Source organism: Varroa jacobsoni, unplaced genomic scaffold, assembly GCF_002532875.2.
Source record: "Varroa jacobsoni isolate VJ856 unplaced genomic scaffold, vjacob_1.0 contig00230, whole genome shotgun sequence".
Classification (NCBI taxonomy): domain Eukaryota; kingdom Metazoa; phylum Arthropoda; class Arachnida; order Mesostigmata; family Varroidae; genus Varroa; species Varroa jacobsoni.
In genome coordinates this window covers 92,020-107,274 of record NW_019214433.1, presented here as the reverse complement: position 1 = coordinate 107,274, position 15,255 = coordinate 92,020, and the positions used below count along the sequence as shown (strand labels likewise).

The 15,255-nt window shown below is 42.3% G+C and overlaps 1 protein-coding gene across 5 annotated transcripts in view; it reads right to left on the bottom strand.

The window, feature by feature from the left end:
* Positions 1-15,255, bottom strand: part of Rhp (GTP-Rho-binding protein rhophilin) — a 151,587-nt gene that overhangs the window by 63,477 nt on the left and 72,855 nt on the right. The window contains exons 1-2 of one of the 5 annotated variants that reach the window (XM_086972731.1): positions 9,063-9,529; positions 8,724-8,906 (exon numbers count right to left, since the gene is read on the bottom strand). The exons of 1 other annotated variant lie outside the window; for it this stretch is intronic. Coding sequence is in view for 1 of the 4 variants with exons in the window: in XM_022851478.2 (XP_022707213.1) it covers positions 1,348-1,425 (78 nt within the window). In the remaining 3 variants the exon portion in view is untranslated. Of the gene's footprint in view, positions 1-1,347; positions 2,559-8,723; positions 9,530-15,255 lie in introns of those variants that run through there. 3 more of the 5 variants (XM_086972730.1, XM_086972729.1, XM_022851478.2) reach the window with 3 other exon arrangements.

Here is a 15,255-nt window from a genome sequence, read left to right as displayed (position 1 = left end):
AGATGACACTGACATATTGTTTCTAGTGTTACCTGATTTACTCCTCATTTCTATTTGTTTCCTCATGATTTTCATCTATTGAAAATGTATTTCTCTCTTTGTTGTCTATTTTCAAAAGGTTTTTTTTTCATCAACGCCTTGGTTCTTTATAGTGCTCGTAGTACCTTGTGCTCTTACACACCCGTAAATATTCTAGTTAGAACTACACATGTTGACCATCCTGTTTCCGCTGTAGGTCTAACCTAGCATATTCCGGGAAGCCATCATAATCCTCTAGAGGTGATGCTAATCGTAGTCAAGAAGTAAGCGAAGAGGCTCACTCCTGGATCTTTAAGTTCCTTTGGATAACATTCGAGCCCATCGATTGGAACTGCGTTCCCACGAGTGTTCATGTGCGTGTCGAGTAGCGTCAGTGGGTGTGCGGCTGCCGTCGCCTCCATACGATCGTAAAATCACCATCCGTGATAAGTGGCCAGACAAGAACACATCATTGACATCCGACATCAGGCAACAATGACGACAACAAATACAGGATCCACAGGAAGGTCACAGCATGCGAGAATCGGCCTACAATAACAGCACCTACAAGTCGAGCTCAATCGGGAAATCGTCGGAACACATTAAAGGCTGAGAGACCCAAACAACCAGGTAGCCAGTGAGCCTTACTGTCATCTATAATGGAGCAGAGGTGGTGAATCAGGTCTGTCACTCTGAACAGCGTCGAATGAGCCTACTTAAAAACAAGGATACATCCCCGTACGCCACTTTATATATGTTCTACAGCTGCGGACACGAGCACAGAACTGTAAAGCCTGTTGTTTTAAGCAACTGTTTTGACCGGCTGGTTAGCTCTTTAATGTTATGCGCGTTAAACGCCAAAAGTAAATGGGTACCTGAACATACGATCACGTTTATCAGCCGGCCGAATAACTATTATGATTCAAGCGAAGGCTTCGAAGTAAAAAGATAATCATAATCACGGCTGGAACAACGCAAACAATATAATGGTAATCTCGAACCACAAAATGAAGATAGAACCGACAAAAAAAAAAGGAAAGAAGTTTTTTTCGTATCGTGCAATATAAGTAATTCTTCTGATCCTCAAATATCATGAAGGAAAACGTTTTGGCGCTATAATTTTTACCAAAACAAGCAGTCACCGTCTTCTACAGTTGTGTCAGCATATCATCAGAGTAATCGTCTTGAAAAACAAACCCAGGTACCTACAGGTGCGGTGCCGCCGTTGTCTGTGCGTAGATTAACAGATTTAGTCCAACAAGTTGTTGTGAGGGTCACCTCTGCTGATGGTTTTTTTCTAGTGAACTAGGCCAAATAGTAGGTACTCACGTCGCAGACGTCGTAGTCTGGTTCTGCGCTGTCGTCCAATGCAAGGCGCAATATATCCACGATCGGTAGGGTCTTCATTATTCCTAGGATGTTTCGTAGAAGTGCTCGTGTGGCAAACACAGTAAACACCTGTAGCTAATGTATCTTCACTGGCTATAATTAGAACGAAAGTGTCACCACTTCCCGCTTGAAATACTCATGGGGACGCCGTATGAAATCCGCACGAAAGTTAACTAGCAACTAGCTGCAGGTAGCGACAGATGATCCAATGCTATAGCCATACACTTGAGGAGGAGACACAAGCGATGGGAGGGAGGACAGATCCTATTTAGCCTAATGGCGGCGTCCTCCACGAGGATAGTTAACTATTAATCAGCCGATGTCGCACAGCACAACAGTAGCTACGAAAGCTAGAACCACGATCGATAAATTACGGTACGACTCAACTCAGAAATAGGTAGTCTTCTGACTTTCCATGCGGCAGGGTGCACTCGAGTAGTATTACTGAGCTCTCCTAACCATAGCTACTATAGGACCACAATCTTTCAACTAATAGCTATTGTCACTAGACTTCGTCCCCGTTTTTCTCTCGTTCGAACGAACTCACAACTCGTTACTCATTCGATCGACATATACATATATATATATATATATATATATATATATATATATATTGAACTTAATCTAGTTTGAGCTTTTTTGAGAAAGCTAAGTTTATAGAACAATCTGTCTACTTTCTCACTGGTACTCACGTAGTTAACAGTCGTACGCCGCGGAACTATAGCGGGCACAGATACTGAACACGTAACAATTCGACGAAATGTTACATCAACAGATTTCATCCGCGGTCACATTTACTTGTAACCCGTTTCGGGTATCGGACTGGGTAGGTTTTGGCCTGTGTCGTCCCTTCTGTTTTTGATATGATATTATCGTAACTGCACTCACAGCAAACAGCCACAGAGCTACAGGATATCGATTACTTCGCCGGTAGCGACAGCCGCAACATCGTTCTGCTTTGAGCGTTTACTTTTCCTTGTCTGATCGAACAAGATCAGCAACAGAAGTTTCAGTCGGAGTCGCTCCAACAACCGCAGTAGCAAGCAACAGGTACGATAGCGGGCCTGGGTCGCCCCAACTACCACAACCTTAACGATTACGGCAGCGACAGTCGGCCACTACCAGCTATAGCAGCAGACAGAGACCAATCAACTGCTGTATGTAGTCCCCGGTTGCTTCTGCTGCCGCGCACTAACCAACGAAGTGGGAAGGGTCGAAATGGCGAGGAGGCGCCAAAAAGAGACACCAACAATTTATCTGATCAGATCATCGGAACGAGCAGAGTGCTTCGCGTGCTGTTTCAGGTGGGGGAGTTATCCTTTCTGCTTCTTCTTTCATTCCGCAGAGGATCGGGGGGTGGCAGAAGGGTCCATTCCAGGTTGTGGGATTTGCCCCGTGAAGGAATAGTGACAACGTGTTTGCCTACTAAACTTAGGGGCTCATAAGGTGGTCTAGATTCGAGACAGGATGTAGGTACATTTCGTTACGTGCTAAGGGGTTGCAGCTATCTAAAGCAATGCCTATCGGCCGTAAAACCATAAGCGTTATTTGATCTTAGCTAGCGGGATCCGCTGTTTGCTCAAATGTGAAACGTTGTGGAACACGAACGCTTTTTTAAAAAATCCTTGATTTCAGCTTCCGTCTTACATAGTTCAAATAGTGCGACAGGATCTTCAGTAGACAATCTCGAGCAAGCAACATATTGCTCTGTTAAGTGATACTGCTTTTGTAAGCCGTGCATTGCAAGAATGAAGCCAATGTATTGTGCGCGTACCGATTGAGAAATCATTCTTCATCGGACTTCTAGCACCGCATGTGTAACACACAGTCAGTACTCGTCAACTTGATAGCTCAGACAGGGAAAACCTGACTAAAATCATTATCGAACAATAACCCTAAGGAAGCATATAAATAGATCACATGAGAAGTAGATCAGACAGGGCTAATTTAGCAGCTTCGTCGTAATTGTTTCATCGGATTTGACCACTTTAATGCTATTGTGATTGTATTATTTTCACATTGTATAGTGACACAAATAATTTACTATACGTTACAGGGTGATTTGGTTTTGTTCTATTTTATTTTATTATCTGTATAAAAGTGGGCGGTGTGTGGGTGCGCAAATTACAAAAGGCAAACTCAGGGCTGTAATATGTTGGTTCCTACCCCATCCGCTTTATAGGCAGCTAGTCTGTGCGCAGCACAATGAGCTTTCTAAGATCACAATGACGATAATAACGACGACGAAACAGATGGCACTTGACTTACTCTGCCTAGCACTCCCTGTCCTTAACCGCTGCCGATTTTTCCAGCCGCTAGCAGAGCCGCACTAAACGCTTGTTGAATTGAAATGCCCTTAGTTTCTTTGGCAGGCAGACTTGCCCTGTCCAAGTTCTTAAAGCTATATCCTATTATGATTATATTTATTACTACTACTACTACCACTACGACTACTAGTAAGTATTAATATATTCAAAGCAAAGTCACTCAGATAAATTGTATATGACAGGCGCATCTAGCAGACGATCGGTCAGTCAGCAAGCTGAGTTGACAGCATATAGTAAAAAATAAATGTCCGCAGAGAAAAGCTGGAACGGAAACTGAAAAGGTGGGCTCAGCCGTACGCAATTACGCATAGACGCCGATTCGAACATTAGTAGAAATATAATAATAATGAACAAAGATATCTTAATAAACTAAATAGAAGAAAAAGAGAAATCGCTAGAAAGTGTACAGCCTCCGAATGGCAATGTGTTCAGCGCCTCCTGCCGGCGGTGACGGTTTTCGTTCATACTTCTCGAAAAAAGTGACAATTTGCCTGTTTTTCACGTTGGGGTTCGCACAACATAGACCCGCATAAGGGATAGGAAAAGGACATCCAGCATTACGTCGATAAAAGATAATTGCCCACTACTTTCGAAAGTATATGACTCACATAATATGACAGATTTGTTTCATCGCGTGGAATTTTCAGTTTCGATAAATCGATCTGACGGCGCATTGTATAGACGTTTTTTAGTTTTTCCTGTTCGATTTTTGGGTGTCAAATGGGGAAAACTCCCGCGCGTTAGGGATGCCAACTTTGTATTCCTGCTTGCGGACCTTATTGACAATACTTAACGTGGTTTATTCATTTACAATGGTGACATAGCAAGAGAAGACGTTTCTAGAACTTGAGAAATTATTCTTGCTACTGCTTCAGGGGAATACTTTAACGGCAGGCCAAATTTTGAATGCGAATGATGCTATGTGTATAACTCAAATAGGCCGTTTTCTCGTACAGGATCTGAATTCCATATGAAACAGTGCAAAAATCAGGCGGAGTAGAGTATCTCGAGTATTCTTTCCTTTCATCAAGAATTTGGGGAATTTCTCGACGACAGAATCAGATGCCAGTCTGGCTACCATTATTAGCAGGACCAGTAAGGCGCTCGCCATCTGTTCGAGCCCTAGCGAAAGAATTATACGGCAGCTTCTTTTAAACCCATCTGAGCCGAAATACTCTCGCTGACAACTTATAGTCCTCGTATCTAAGCTTACTCAGAGAGAGAGCCTTGCGGCTATTCACTTGTGGCTAGGTTTTAGATAGGTTATCCGAAGTTCTCTAGAAGTGGCCTGTACCAGCCAGATTAATTTCGAAAAATATTACGTTTAATAAAAGTAAGAATCTCATACATATCCAGCATAGCGTACGTCGAACTACGTAGCCCTTACTACATCACTTGGAAACAACTAGTACTTCTATGCTCGCCTAAATTGCACCTGTAACAGCAACGCGCATATGTGCATGCGAAGGCAAACGAGGCTACGATACATCTTACCTACGGTAATTATTGTAAATAATTGAAAAGGCAATTTTTCCTTACGACGTTTCGTCTATGTGTACCGTTTTCTAAAATTCTTCCCTGGACTTTTGAGTTTTTGTAAAGAGGCGGGATTGAATTATGATTGGCGCATTGATGTTCAATGTATTTCCTTGAATCAATAGCGCCATATTTCTGTTTTTATTGACAAATGTACAACAAAAACAAACGGAATAATTATTTCCATCGAAATGAGGAACAGTCTACCACCGTACACGTAAGCAAGGCTTGTCGATCCGTCTGTCGAGTCCAACTCCGTCACGATACTATCCGTGACGATTATGTCGTCGTTTCAATGACAATCGGTCACAATATAACCTCGGTTAGCGTTGTCCGACGAACTAGAATAACGTGAAGTCCAGCGGTGACAGGACGATTGGGTGTCGTCGTATGTTAGTCTTTCTTAGGCATTCCTTTTTGAAGTTGGCTAACGTAGCAGCGTTGAGAAAATGTTAATATTGTATATATACTTAAATACTGTGTCGGAAAATCCGCTACCCATTGTGAAAGTGGTTGAAAAGACAAAAACAGGCGAGACTTCACACTAAGGTAATGTGACACGGCCTGCAATTTCACTATAAAAAAACGTATCAAATATATTTCCTATATTTGGTAAATGTACCTTGGATAAAGCGGGTGCTACTTGGAGCAAAGTAAGATCAATACTTTACTGTGTGAGTGAATAGGCGATACGAGAGAAGTTGTGTTGGTCCGCCTCACAGGGGGTTTTCAGCGCTTCTGGTCAGTGATTGGGTACTATTTGGGCCCGTTTTTAGTTGGGTCAATTATTCATTTCTCATGTTCATACATTCTAAATACGGACGCTATATTCGGTGATTGCTTATTCAGTGAATCGGCTCTTTCTCACTGTTTGCCCACCGTAATGAGCGATACTGTTTCATCGCAGCTGGCGTTCAATTTTTCTACCGTTACATTAGCGATACAACTATACATACGTTACTATGGATCATCATCCGACCAACGTTCCTTTAGTTTGCCTATATTAGAGGGCTCTATTTTCATACTTTGGAAATTATAGAGTTCATCATTTAGATGTTGCTGACGGATCCAGTAAGAACAGCAAGCTTCAGATGAACGATATGTTGTTGATACCGGCGATATTCACGATTGCCCTTCCTTATGGATGAACTAATCCTAATAAATATTGAATCCTGGACCATCAGCCCGATGAAAAAGACGGGCGTAAGATGATTAACTTATCGATTAAGTCTTTCGATTAAATGACCATTATACGAGAAGATCGTGTCTACAGCATCATAAAAGCACTGGTATCTTCTCTTAAACTATCCCCTGATAGCAGATAATTCTATTTCGGCCTCGGCTTCGTCATATGTTATTATTGTTATGGAGCTGTATCTTATTTAGCGCCAATACAGCTAGATTAACGAAAATGCGATAACAGATGGATGTCTGTGATTAACGACACCGCCCTATTTACGAGTGGTAACACATGGCCTGTGATTAGGCCGAGCATGGCTTACAATTTTACTGACCCTGTGCTCGACCGCTCACGCCTGCGTACAATAATGCTACAGGGTACTAGGGATAAGTTGAGAAATCAAAACAAATATTTAAATTTTATTTTTTTCGCACCTGCCGACTGGGGCGTGTCTGATAGAGGTGCTTATTCAATCTATCTAGGGCTCGCTTTAATCGTGATTTCAATTCAGCTTTCAAATCTACCATACGGCATTCTCACAGATGTTTTTTTTTCGAAATACGCAACTGCCAGTTCCGTGCTTTTGCCATGACGAGTTCGCGGTTTTAGTCATGTTTTCTTCCGCTACCGAAAATATAGCGGGTTTATGCATTTCCTATGAATGTGTCCGGATTTATATCAGGCACTCTGTCTTTTGGAATAGACACTAAAGGCGTTTAGTCCATGAGCCATGAACTCTCGCAGATTCAGACCCTAACATCATAATCATACGACGTGTGACGATGAGTATCTGAATAATTGAGTGCCTTCATAATTACCACTGTCTGATACATACCTCATCATACGTATGCAAGTACGTGAAACGTACATACCGTACACAGTCTTGCACCAACTGTAACAGTTGAAACAGGAGCAGCAGAGATGGATGCGTCGTCGTGTAGATGACATAACAATCGTTCTCTTTTACCAGTTGCTAGAACTACTATCGACAATAACTGTGTCATGCAACAACAATAGCAACAGACACAACATTATACAGGCAGCGGAGCAGCGTTAATTGTATACAGTTGCTGCTATAACGAACAACAATAACACGTTGTTACCATTGGCCGTTATACAACAACAGCCCGACTAAAATGGCTAAAGAAGAAGTTCAACCCAGCAATAAAGTTATCATACGCGCGGACAAAAAATATCCCCGCTTACACGCCTGTTTTTTGTCGATAGCGACGGCAACAGGGGGTGTTAGGCATCAGCCTAATGGAAGGGCGTAAATCTCAGATACGCTTGTATCTATGTAGTTTCCGTATATCTGTAAATAAAGTTAAATTTGGGCTGGCTGGTGACGCCGATATGGTCGTGTGTTGGTTCTGCCACTGGCATGATGTCGTATATGCGCATCTATCTATATGTATTCATGTGGCAACGGACAAGTTGATGCAATACATTTTTGCAGACGCAGTAATAGCGTTTAATGAGTGGAAGAACCAACACATTTCCCTAGATATGGGCCCGTGATCATGTTCGTGCGGAACGGCGGAGTGATGCACCATTGCTATAACCATAATGTTGCACGGCTATTTATTTAGATTATATTATACAGAAGTCGATAGCTGAAACAGTCCTCGATTCTAACGATACATGTAGAGCCCGGCACAAGCCGGATGAACGATGCACGGGAACTGCCCCGCGCGTAACCGCACTTTGACCTGAATCCAAATTCAGCTAACACGTATTACATACTGGAACTGGTCAGAAGATGGATGCCACGACAAAAAACAGACTTACCTGAAAATGCAATGAACAATGGTTATTATGATTAGTTCTTGTTGCACACGTCGGATAAGTGACGATGCTCATGTATGTTTACACCGAGCTGGATCCTAGTTCTAGCTATCGTATATAGCATATATACATGTAGTAGTGATAATTCAAAACAGCATTTCTTTATCTCCTTTATGAGGAAGAACTGCACGCGAATACCTTTGGGCTACAGTGAGTGCTTTCTGTAGCTTTGAATCTAAGTGAAGCATCTACCCAGTAAAGCCCCATGGCGCTACTCACAAATGGAAAAATTATCTCATCAACGAAATACATCTCATTTTGGCGGGCAGAGTTTGTTATTAGACCCCCATGTTTCCAGCATAGTCAAACTAATAGGTTTGCTAACGTTAACTTAAAGGAAAACAGTTGGTCCGCCAGCCAACTTAAGTGAAATATTCCATTATGGCTACTATCATGACTAAAATCAGGGTTTATTAAAGAAACCCCACCTTTTCATTATGTACGTGCTATAGCAGCTAACGACCCGCAGTTTCGTGGTGCCGTGATGTTCAATGAATGAAAATCATCCACGAGATTTCACGATCTAATGCGTCTGTGCGATCAGCTGAACAACTGGGACCAGCTAACTTCAACAGCCATTATTCATTCGTTCTTTGTTGCGCTTCGACGTTCTGCAAATAAGTTAAATCAAATATATCTGCGTTTGTAGATGCACGCCGTTTCGACGGCGGTCCGCACCAAGTCGACAGAAGGCAGCTGTGGCATTAGTAATATGGCATCTTTCATAATGTTTTTTCGTAAATGCAGTATTCGTTTCGACATACGACTACCTGTGTTATTTAACCAGTTGCATTATTTTGTTGTTGCTACCGTCGTAGCTGACGCTGGCATTGGAAACGGCGCAGGAATATCTATGCAGCAGGAGACAGAGAGGCCTGGCGTTGCGTCATCGTTTCTGCCGGTAGCGACTATACATTGATGGCACAGGGTGTCACTCACAAATGCTCAACGTTATTCGGTGTTCCGCATATATCTAGGGGCATAACGATGACACCGTCTTCGTACGCTTCGTCCTCCTGGCCATGAACGGCATCATTATGAACATCGGTGCAACCATTATCAACAGCATTAGCAGCAGATGTACGTATCAATAAGCGTCCCAACGAACCTTGTTCGAGTCGCGTACCCACCGTACAACTGTACCATAAGGAACGCAAAAGCACGCACCACTTATAAATAGATCAGCCTGTGTATTATTATGTCTATTTGTGGCATGGCCACCACGCACAATGCCAGCAGCAGCTACTACACGTGAATGCCTCTACTCCTCTTTTCACCTTTACCTACCCTCTTGCCCCCCACGTTTTGCACTAAAGATTATAGTAGCGTTTTATGATCGGGATTACCGTCGTCCCGCTGCTAAAACCAATCAGGTGACTGACAGCAGAAGCAGCAGCAGCAGCAACAACAATGAACGTGCACTCATCAATACCATGCAGACGTTTAGTTGAAATAGCAAATGACACTTGTTCTTGCATAGATAGATAGATACCCGTTCGTCTTTCTCGACTAGAACCCGTCTTGTAACGTAAAATACGTAGCTTATCGTATGCTGTAAGTGTGTTGTTTGTACGCTTGCTTTCTCATTGTTATTTATTGACTGACGATGCCGCTACGATCGCTGTAGCTATTAGCGCTTCTATCATAGTCCTCACATGCCGGTTGCCTCACGCTCGCAAAAAAAACTACTATATTCTCGTTAAGTGAATGAAGAAACGAGAAGGCCACAGCCCGTACGGATTGTATTGAGCTACCACTGCGGTTTTCAGAGGTGAAAACTGCAATAAACAATAGATGCAATACATTCATGCTTTTTAAGGAAGAGTACAGACCACGCTAACAGCCATAGGGAAACACACAGCAAATTGCCATTATGGCTTTTAGTTGGACGTGCGTGCTTCTGAACGGATTTAATCATGCTTTTATTCATGTCTGGCCGGTAACATGAAAGTGCTAGCCGCAGAGGGAGCAATAGCCGTAGTGGACGCCATGACGGCTTCGTACGCCGTGTTTCGCCGTTCGACCTATAGGGCTAAACGCGTGGACGACGGCATTGCCATCCGTCTCCGTGAGGTCTTCTTTCCCCAATCAACAACTCCGTTGCGACATGAAATGGTTGATCGTATCGTTAAGACCATGGCGAAGACAAGTCGGACAGTTGCGGCAGGTTAGCGACGGCAGTCGGGCACACTTGTTGCAAATAGCGCTTCAATGGTCAAAAAGGAAGAAAATTTGTACGTGTTCAGTGACACTCCTTTAACCCTGGAAAAGCTGACTCGCTAAATGCTACTATGGCCGTTTGATATGGCTACTATGGCCATATGATGGGTGATGATCAGTTAATTTAAAAGGGGATTCGCTTCACTGCACGAGCGTTTTTTACTGGCCTGTTGTTAAGAATATATATGTATACGTATAATAAAGCAGATACAGGATTCAACGGATACTGGTACATATGGATGCTTACAGGTGTTGGACACAATTTCGGCTCACTTCAAGGTTGGCGTTACAAGCCTGGCCAGCTACTGCCGCCGGAAAAAACGTTTTGCCCTAACTACGTTGCTCCCTTGGTCTGTACACGTCGTTTGTAACACCGAGCTAATTCATATATTGTCTCGTTTTATAAGTATTCATGGGGCTTTTCTTCCGTATTATAATACATTGATATGTCCGATATGCTAGGACTGTGTACGTTGAAAAATCGTTAATGTCCAAATACCGACGCCTAAATACACGCCCCTCACACACATGTATAACAGATGAAACGATAACATACGTATATATATACCTGCTATACGTTTCTATCAACAGTTTCATTATATATTATCGATTATACGTGGACACGCATGTCTATTCCTGTTCATGGATGGATCCGTGGAGGACAAAAATTTAGAGCAATTAAATAAATATCTAGATTTTCGACTCTGCTTCAACGGCTCATGCGTGATCGCTGATGTCCAAGTTATATGATCTACCTTATGGCGTCCTAAGACCGCAAGGGCGGACACAGGGATGCCTCCGACTCAACGGTTGTTATCCCGTCAACGAGGCTGAACGGTCGAGCACATACAATCACCGTAGAAATAGGCCGTAAGAAGTGCCCTACCGACACGACCACGAGCGGGATATTTAGGATCTGTCAGTTTTAATGTTTCGACAGGCAAACGAATGACGATATCATGCAAACGTTGCTTGAAGAATGCATTTACGCCAGTATAACAGCCAGCTATTGAAGGTGGCTATGTAGGGCATAAGGATGTGCTGTTCACTGCTTTAGCGTACCGTAAGTGACTGACAAAGAAGAAAAAAGGATTTACATGGCAAAACAATTTTCTGCGGGGTTCGATGGGCGCACAGTGTGTTGAAGACTTGTGTGATCGTCAACGTTGCTCGTTGGGTTCCGAAGAGAAAAATAAGATGATAAACTTCGACTTTATTGGAAACTGGTAACACCGAGAAGTAGCATTATGTACAAGACGCGTAACGACTGAACCCAGTTTATCATGGCCACTGCAGGAGTGTAAAACACTGTGGGACAGTTTCGGCACGAAAGTGCCGTTCTTGTCAATCAAGGCATCCCATCGAAAAGTGGATATGACTATGATACAAAACTTAATTGATACGCATCAACACCTTGCCTCGGTAATGACAATTAGAAGAATAGCGAACGCAGAGGCGCGGATTTTTCGGCAAAAGCCAACTCTATCACATTAGGTTAATAGGACGTCAACAACTCGGCAAGATCGTTAGCATTCTGTAAGCTGTGATACGTGCAACGTTCAGCTTACAACAGGATATCCACACGTGAGCCAATGCAAACTGAAGACCTGTAAATCACCTGACATTAGCTACAACAAGCAGGCAAGCGGATTTGCTTTTTATTATTGTTATAATTATTATGATTTCTCATCTTTTTATTTGTTGACTTCAATTTTTTTCTATTTTTCATCTACTTGTTTAAGCAAGGTATAGCTGTCGTTCGATTTTTGTGTGCGCTTACAGCATCTACCGCCCTGATCGGTCAAACTGACAATTTTATTGTGCATTATATAGCAAACTATTTACGTCAGGTAATTGATGGGGCTAGGCGAGATGGTGCTACTTCGTGACGTTCCTGGTCGCGGTTCAGAATAGCGAAGCCGTTTGGTAAGTGGGCACTACGAACTGCCAATCAATGGAGTTTCCAACTATTCACTGATACTGCTGCTGCTGCTGCTGCTGCTGCTGCTGTCATAAACTGCTACAACAAATGACAACTAACGATTGTAGTGTCGGTGTTTGTAACTAATCCAGTAGTGGCGTCGACCTTCTTCACCGCCTTTGCCCCTTCTTCCATTTGCTACCGGAGGGGCACGCAGATACCGCGCTAACGTGCCCATGTTAAACATAGGGGGCGTTTTAGTACGGGGATTATAATCGGGAGGGCTATCAGGGAAAAGAGTATGAGGCATAGACCAGTTGACTGAATGAACGACGTTTACGCTAGCTTACGGCATTTGCTGAGACAGATGCCCTAATCATAGGCACCGTTCACGGTCGGTCGTTGCCGACCCAACGGCCTAATGCTATCACAATTAACATGACAAAAACCTGCATGAGAAATACCAGGAAATGTGTACGATGGCGTGAAGCGCACTAGCAGCAGACGCACTTATTCGAAGAACAGCAACAGTACCAATGATGGCGTCATAACTGTAGCATTATAGTAGTAGCGCTAAGTCGAAAAGATATAAAGAAGGTAAAAATGGTCGGAAATGGAAAAACAACGAAAGGGATTAGTTATGGGGCGGAAGAGAGGCAATAAGGCCTAGTAATAGTAAGGCCAAGCCAAGAATCAGATTCGAGGGGAAAATTATAAAACCAATTCTATTATTTCGCCAACTTAGCGTCTCGGTTTTCGGTAACGACTTTACACATTCTTTCCTTTATGCTGTTGTTTTGTTTATTAAACTTGTTTCAGTTAATTTTGCTGTGTCAATCTGTGTAGTAACGAGCTGATTTACTTTGAGGGTAGCCCGCGAAGCATGAACATCAACTTACTCATTTAATTTCTAGTTTTCATAAGTTTAATTTCATTTGCTATTGTTGTCGGTCATTATTAACTTAGGCTTTTCTTTTTTTCAGTGCGTTCAACCGTTAGATGTATTGCCACAAACGCACCTTTCCTGTCAACAAGTGGTCAAGCGTCAGCGTCGGTCTGGCTCGTTAACAATTGAATCCCAAGTGATATCAACGCCAGTATTTTTCGTTGTCGAGCAACGAGTCACATACAAAGAACAATTGGAGTAAGGGAAAGATGATATATCACGGACGGTCCCTTTGATTCTACTGTGGAAGCACAACATAGGAAGTGGTAAAACGGAAGAAAAACAAGCCACAACTGACGATATCCAAAGGAGTTTCATCTGGCCAGGTTTCCCTAACGCTTCAAGCTTTGTTAAGAATCACAAAATCTGATTCATGTACGTAGCTCGTGTTTTATCTAAATCAGGCTCTATTTCAGCAAATAACGCTAGTAGTTAAATTTGTGAAATAAACGAAGAAACTTGAAGGCAAACCGATCTTAATCAGTAAGCAAGTGTACCTGTGCATCCTGTATTTGTATATGTGTACGTCTATCCGATTAACAAATGCTTTTTATATTCGAATTTATCTCAATATATAATGTACGATGTATACGATTTGCGGACAATGCGATCAATAACGTGTATTAACTACAGGTCCATATAGGTGTTGGAGTCATCCATAATATCTTATTGGATATTCACGTATATGCAAGAAACTGTACACATTTTTCCGTGTTTTGTCGGCGTGAAAAAAAAAATCCGTCATCGATGGCAATGGTGCCCGAATGTATAGAAGCAGTAACTGGCCACAATACCATGACAATAACGTTATCATGAATACATGATATGATCCATCCAGGTCGAAGATGGTGAATCGACTGAAGTTTATCATTTTGTTATGGAAAAACATCATTGCTAAGCGTTATCTGATAATATGTCATTAATTCTAAATTGATTCGCATTTTCTATTATATCTATTGCTTTTATCATATATGTTCTAATTGGTAATTTTGCTCCAATAAGAAATTTACTATTGAAAGAAACCGTATCAGTGCCTTTACAACGTAAATTACGTGGTGGAAAAATATTGACCGTTTTTCTAGCCAGATGGCTTTAAAATCGTTTAGCCCAGGTCATCTGGGCCACAGGTCGGCATTAATGTCATTTGAAAGCTGAAATTCGACAGTAGTTATTGTTTGGATGTTTTCAATCAGGCTTAGGCAAAAGCGTCTTAAAGATGAATGAAAATTTTGCTATATTTTTCGATGTTTTCACAATAGAGACACGAATGCTACCCAGGCCCATAAAAAAATCGTCCTATTAATGGTCGAGACGCGTTATCGGAAGGAACGGCTCAAAGCTGGTTCTGTCGCTTTCGCTCTGGAGATTTCGATGTGAAGGTGATCCCCGTAGTGGTCGACCAATTATGAAATTAGTACGAAAATTGACCATGATCGGCACCTCAGTAGCCATTATACCGCCAAGCAGCTAAACACTGACAATCGAACGATCTTGAACCGTTTGAGGAAGGCTAGCTAGAAAAAAAAAAGCTGAATTTTGCTTGCCATACAAAAAACTGACTGGGACGCATTTCTATCTTCGAAACACTACAGAAGCTCAATGGAATTGAGCTACTTCTAAAGCAGTTAATCGCAACTGATCAAAAGTGGATTACATATAACAATGATGTTCAAATAAGAAACAATGTGTTTTTCAAAAATTTGCGCCGGTGCCTAGATCGATACCAAGCCAGAGCAGGTGATATTGTGTATTTAGTAGGGTTGGAGAAAGGTCGTGGACAGTGATGCACTGCCGCCCAGCGAAACGAACCTCTAACATTTTACCAATTAGTACGATTACAACAAGTTATCGAGAAATATCGATCGAAACTACA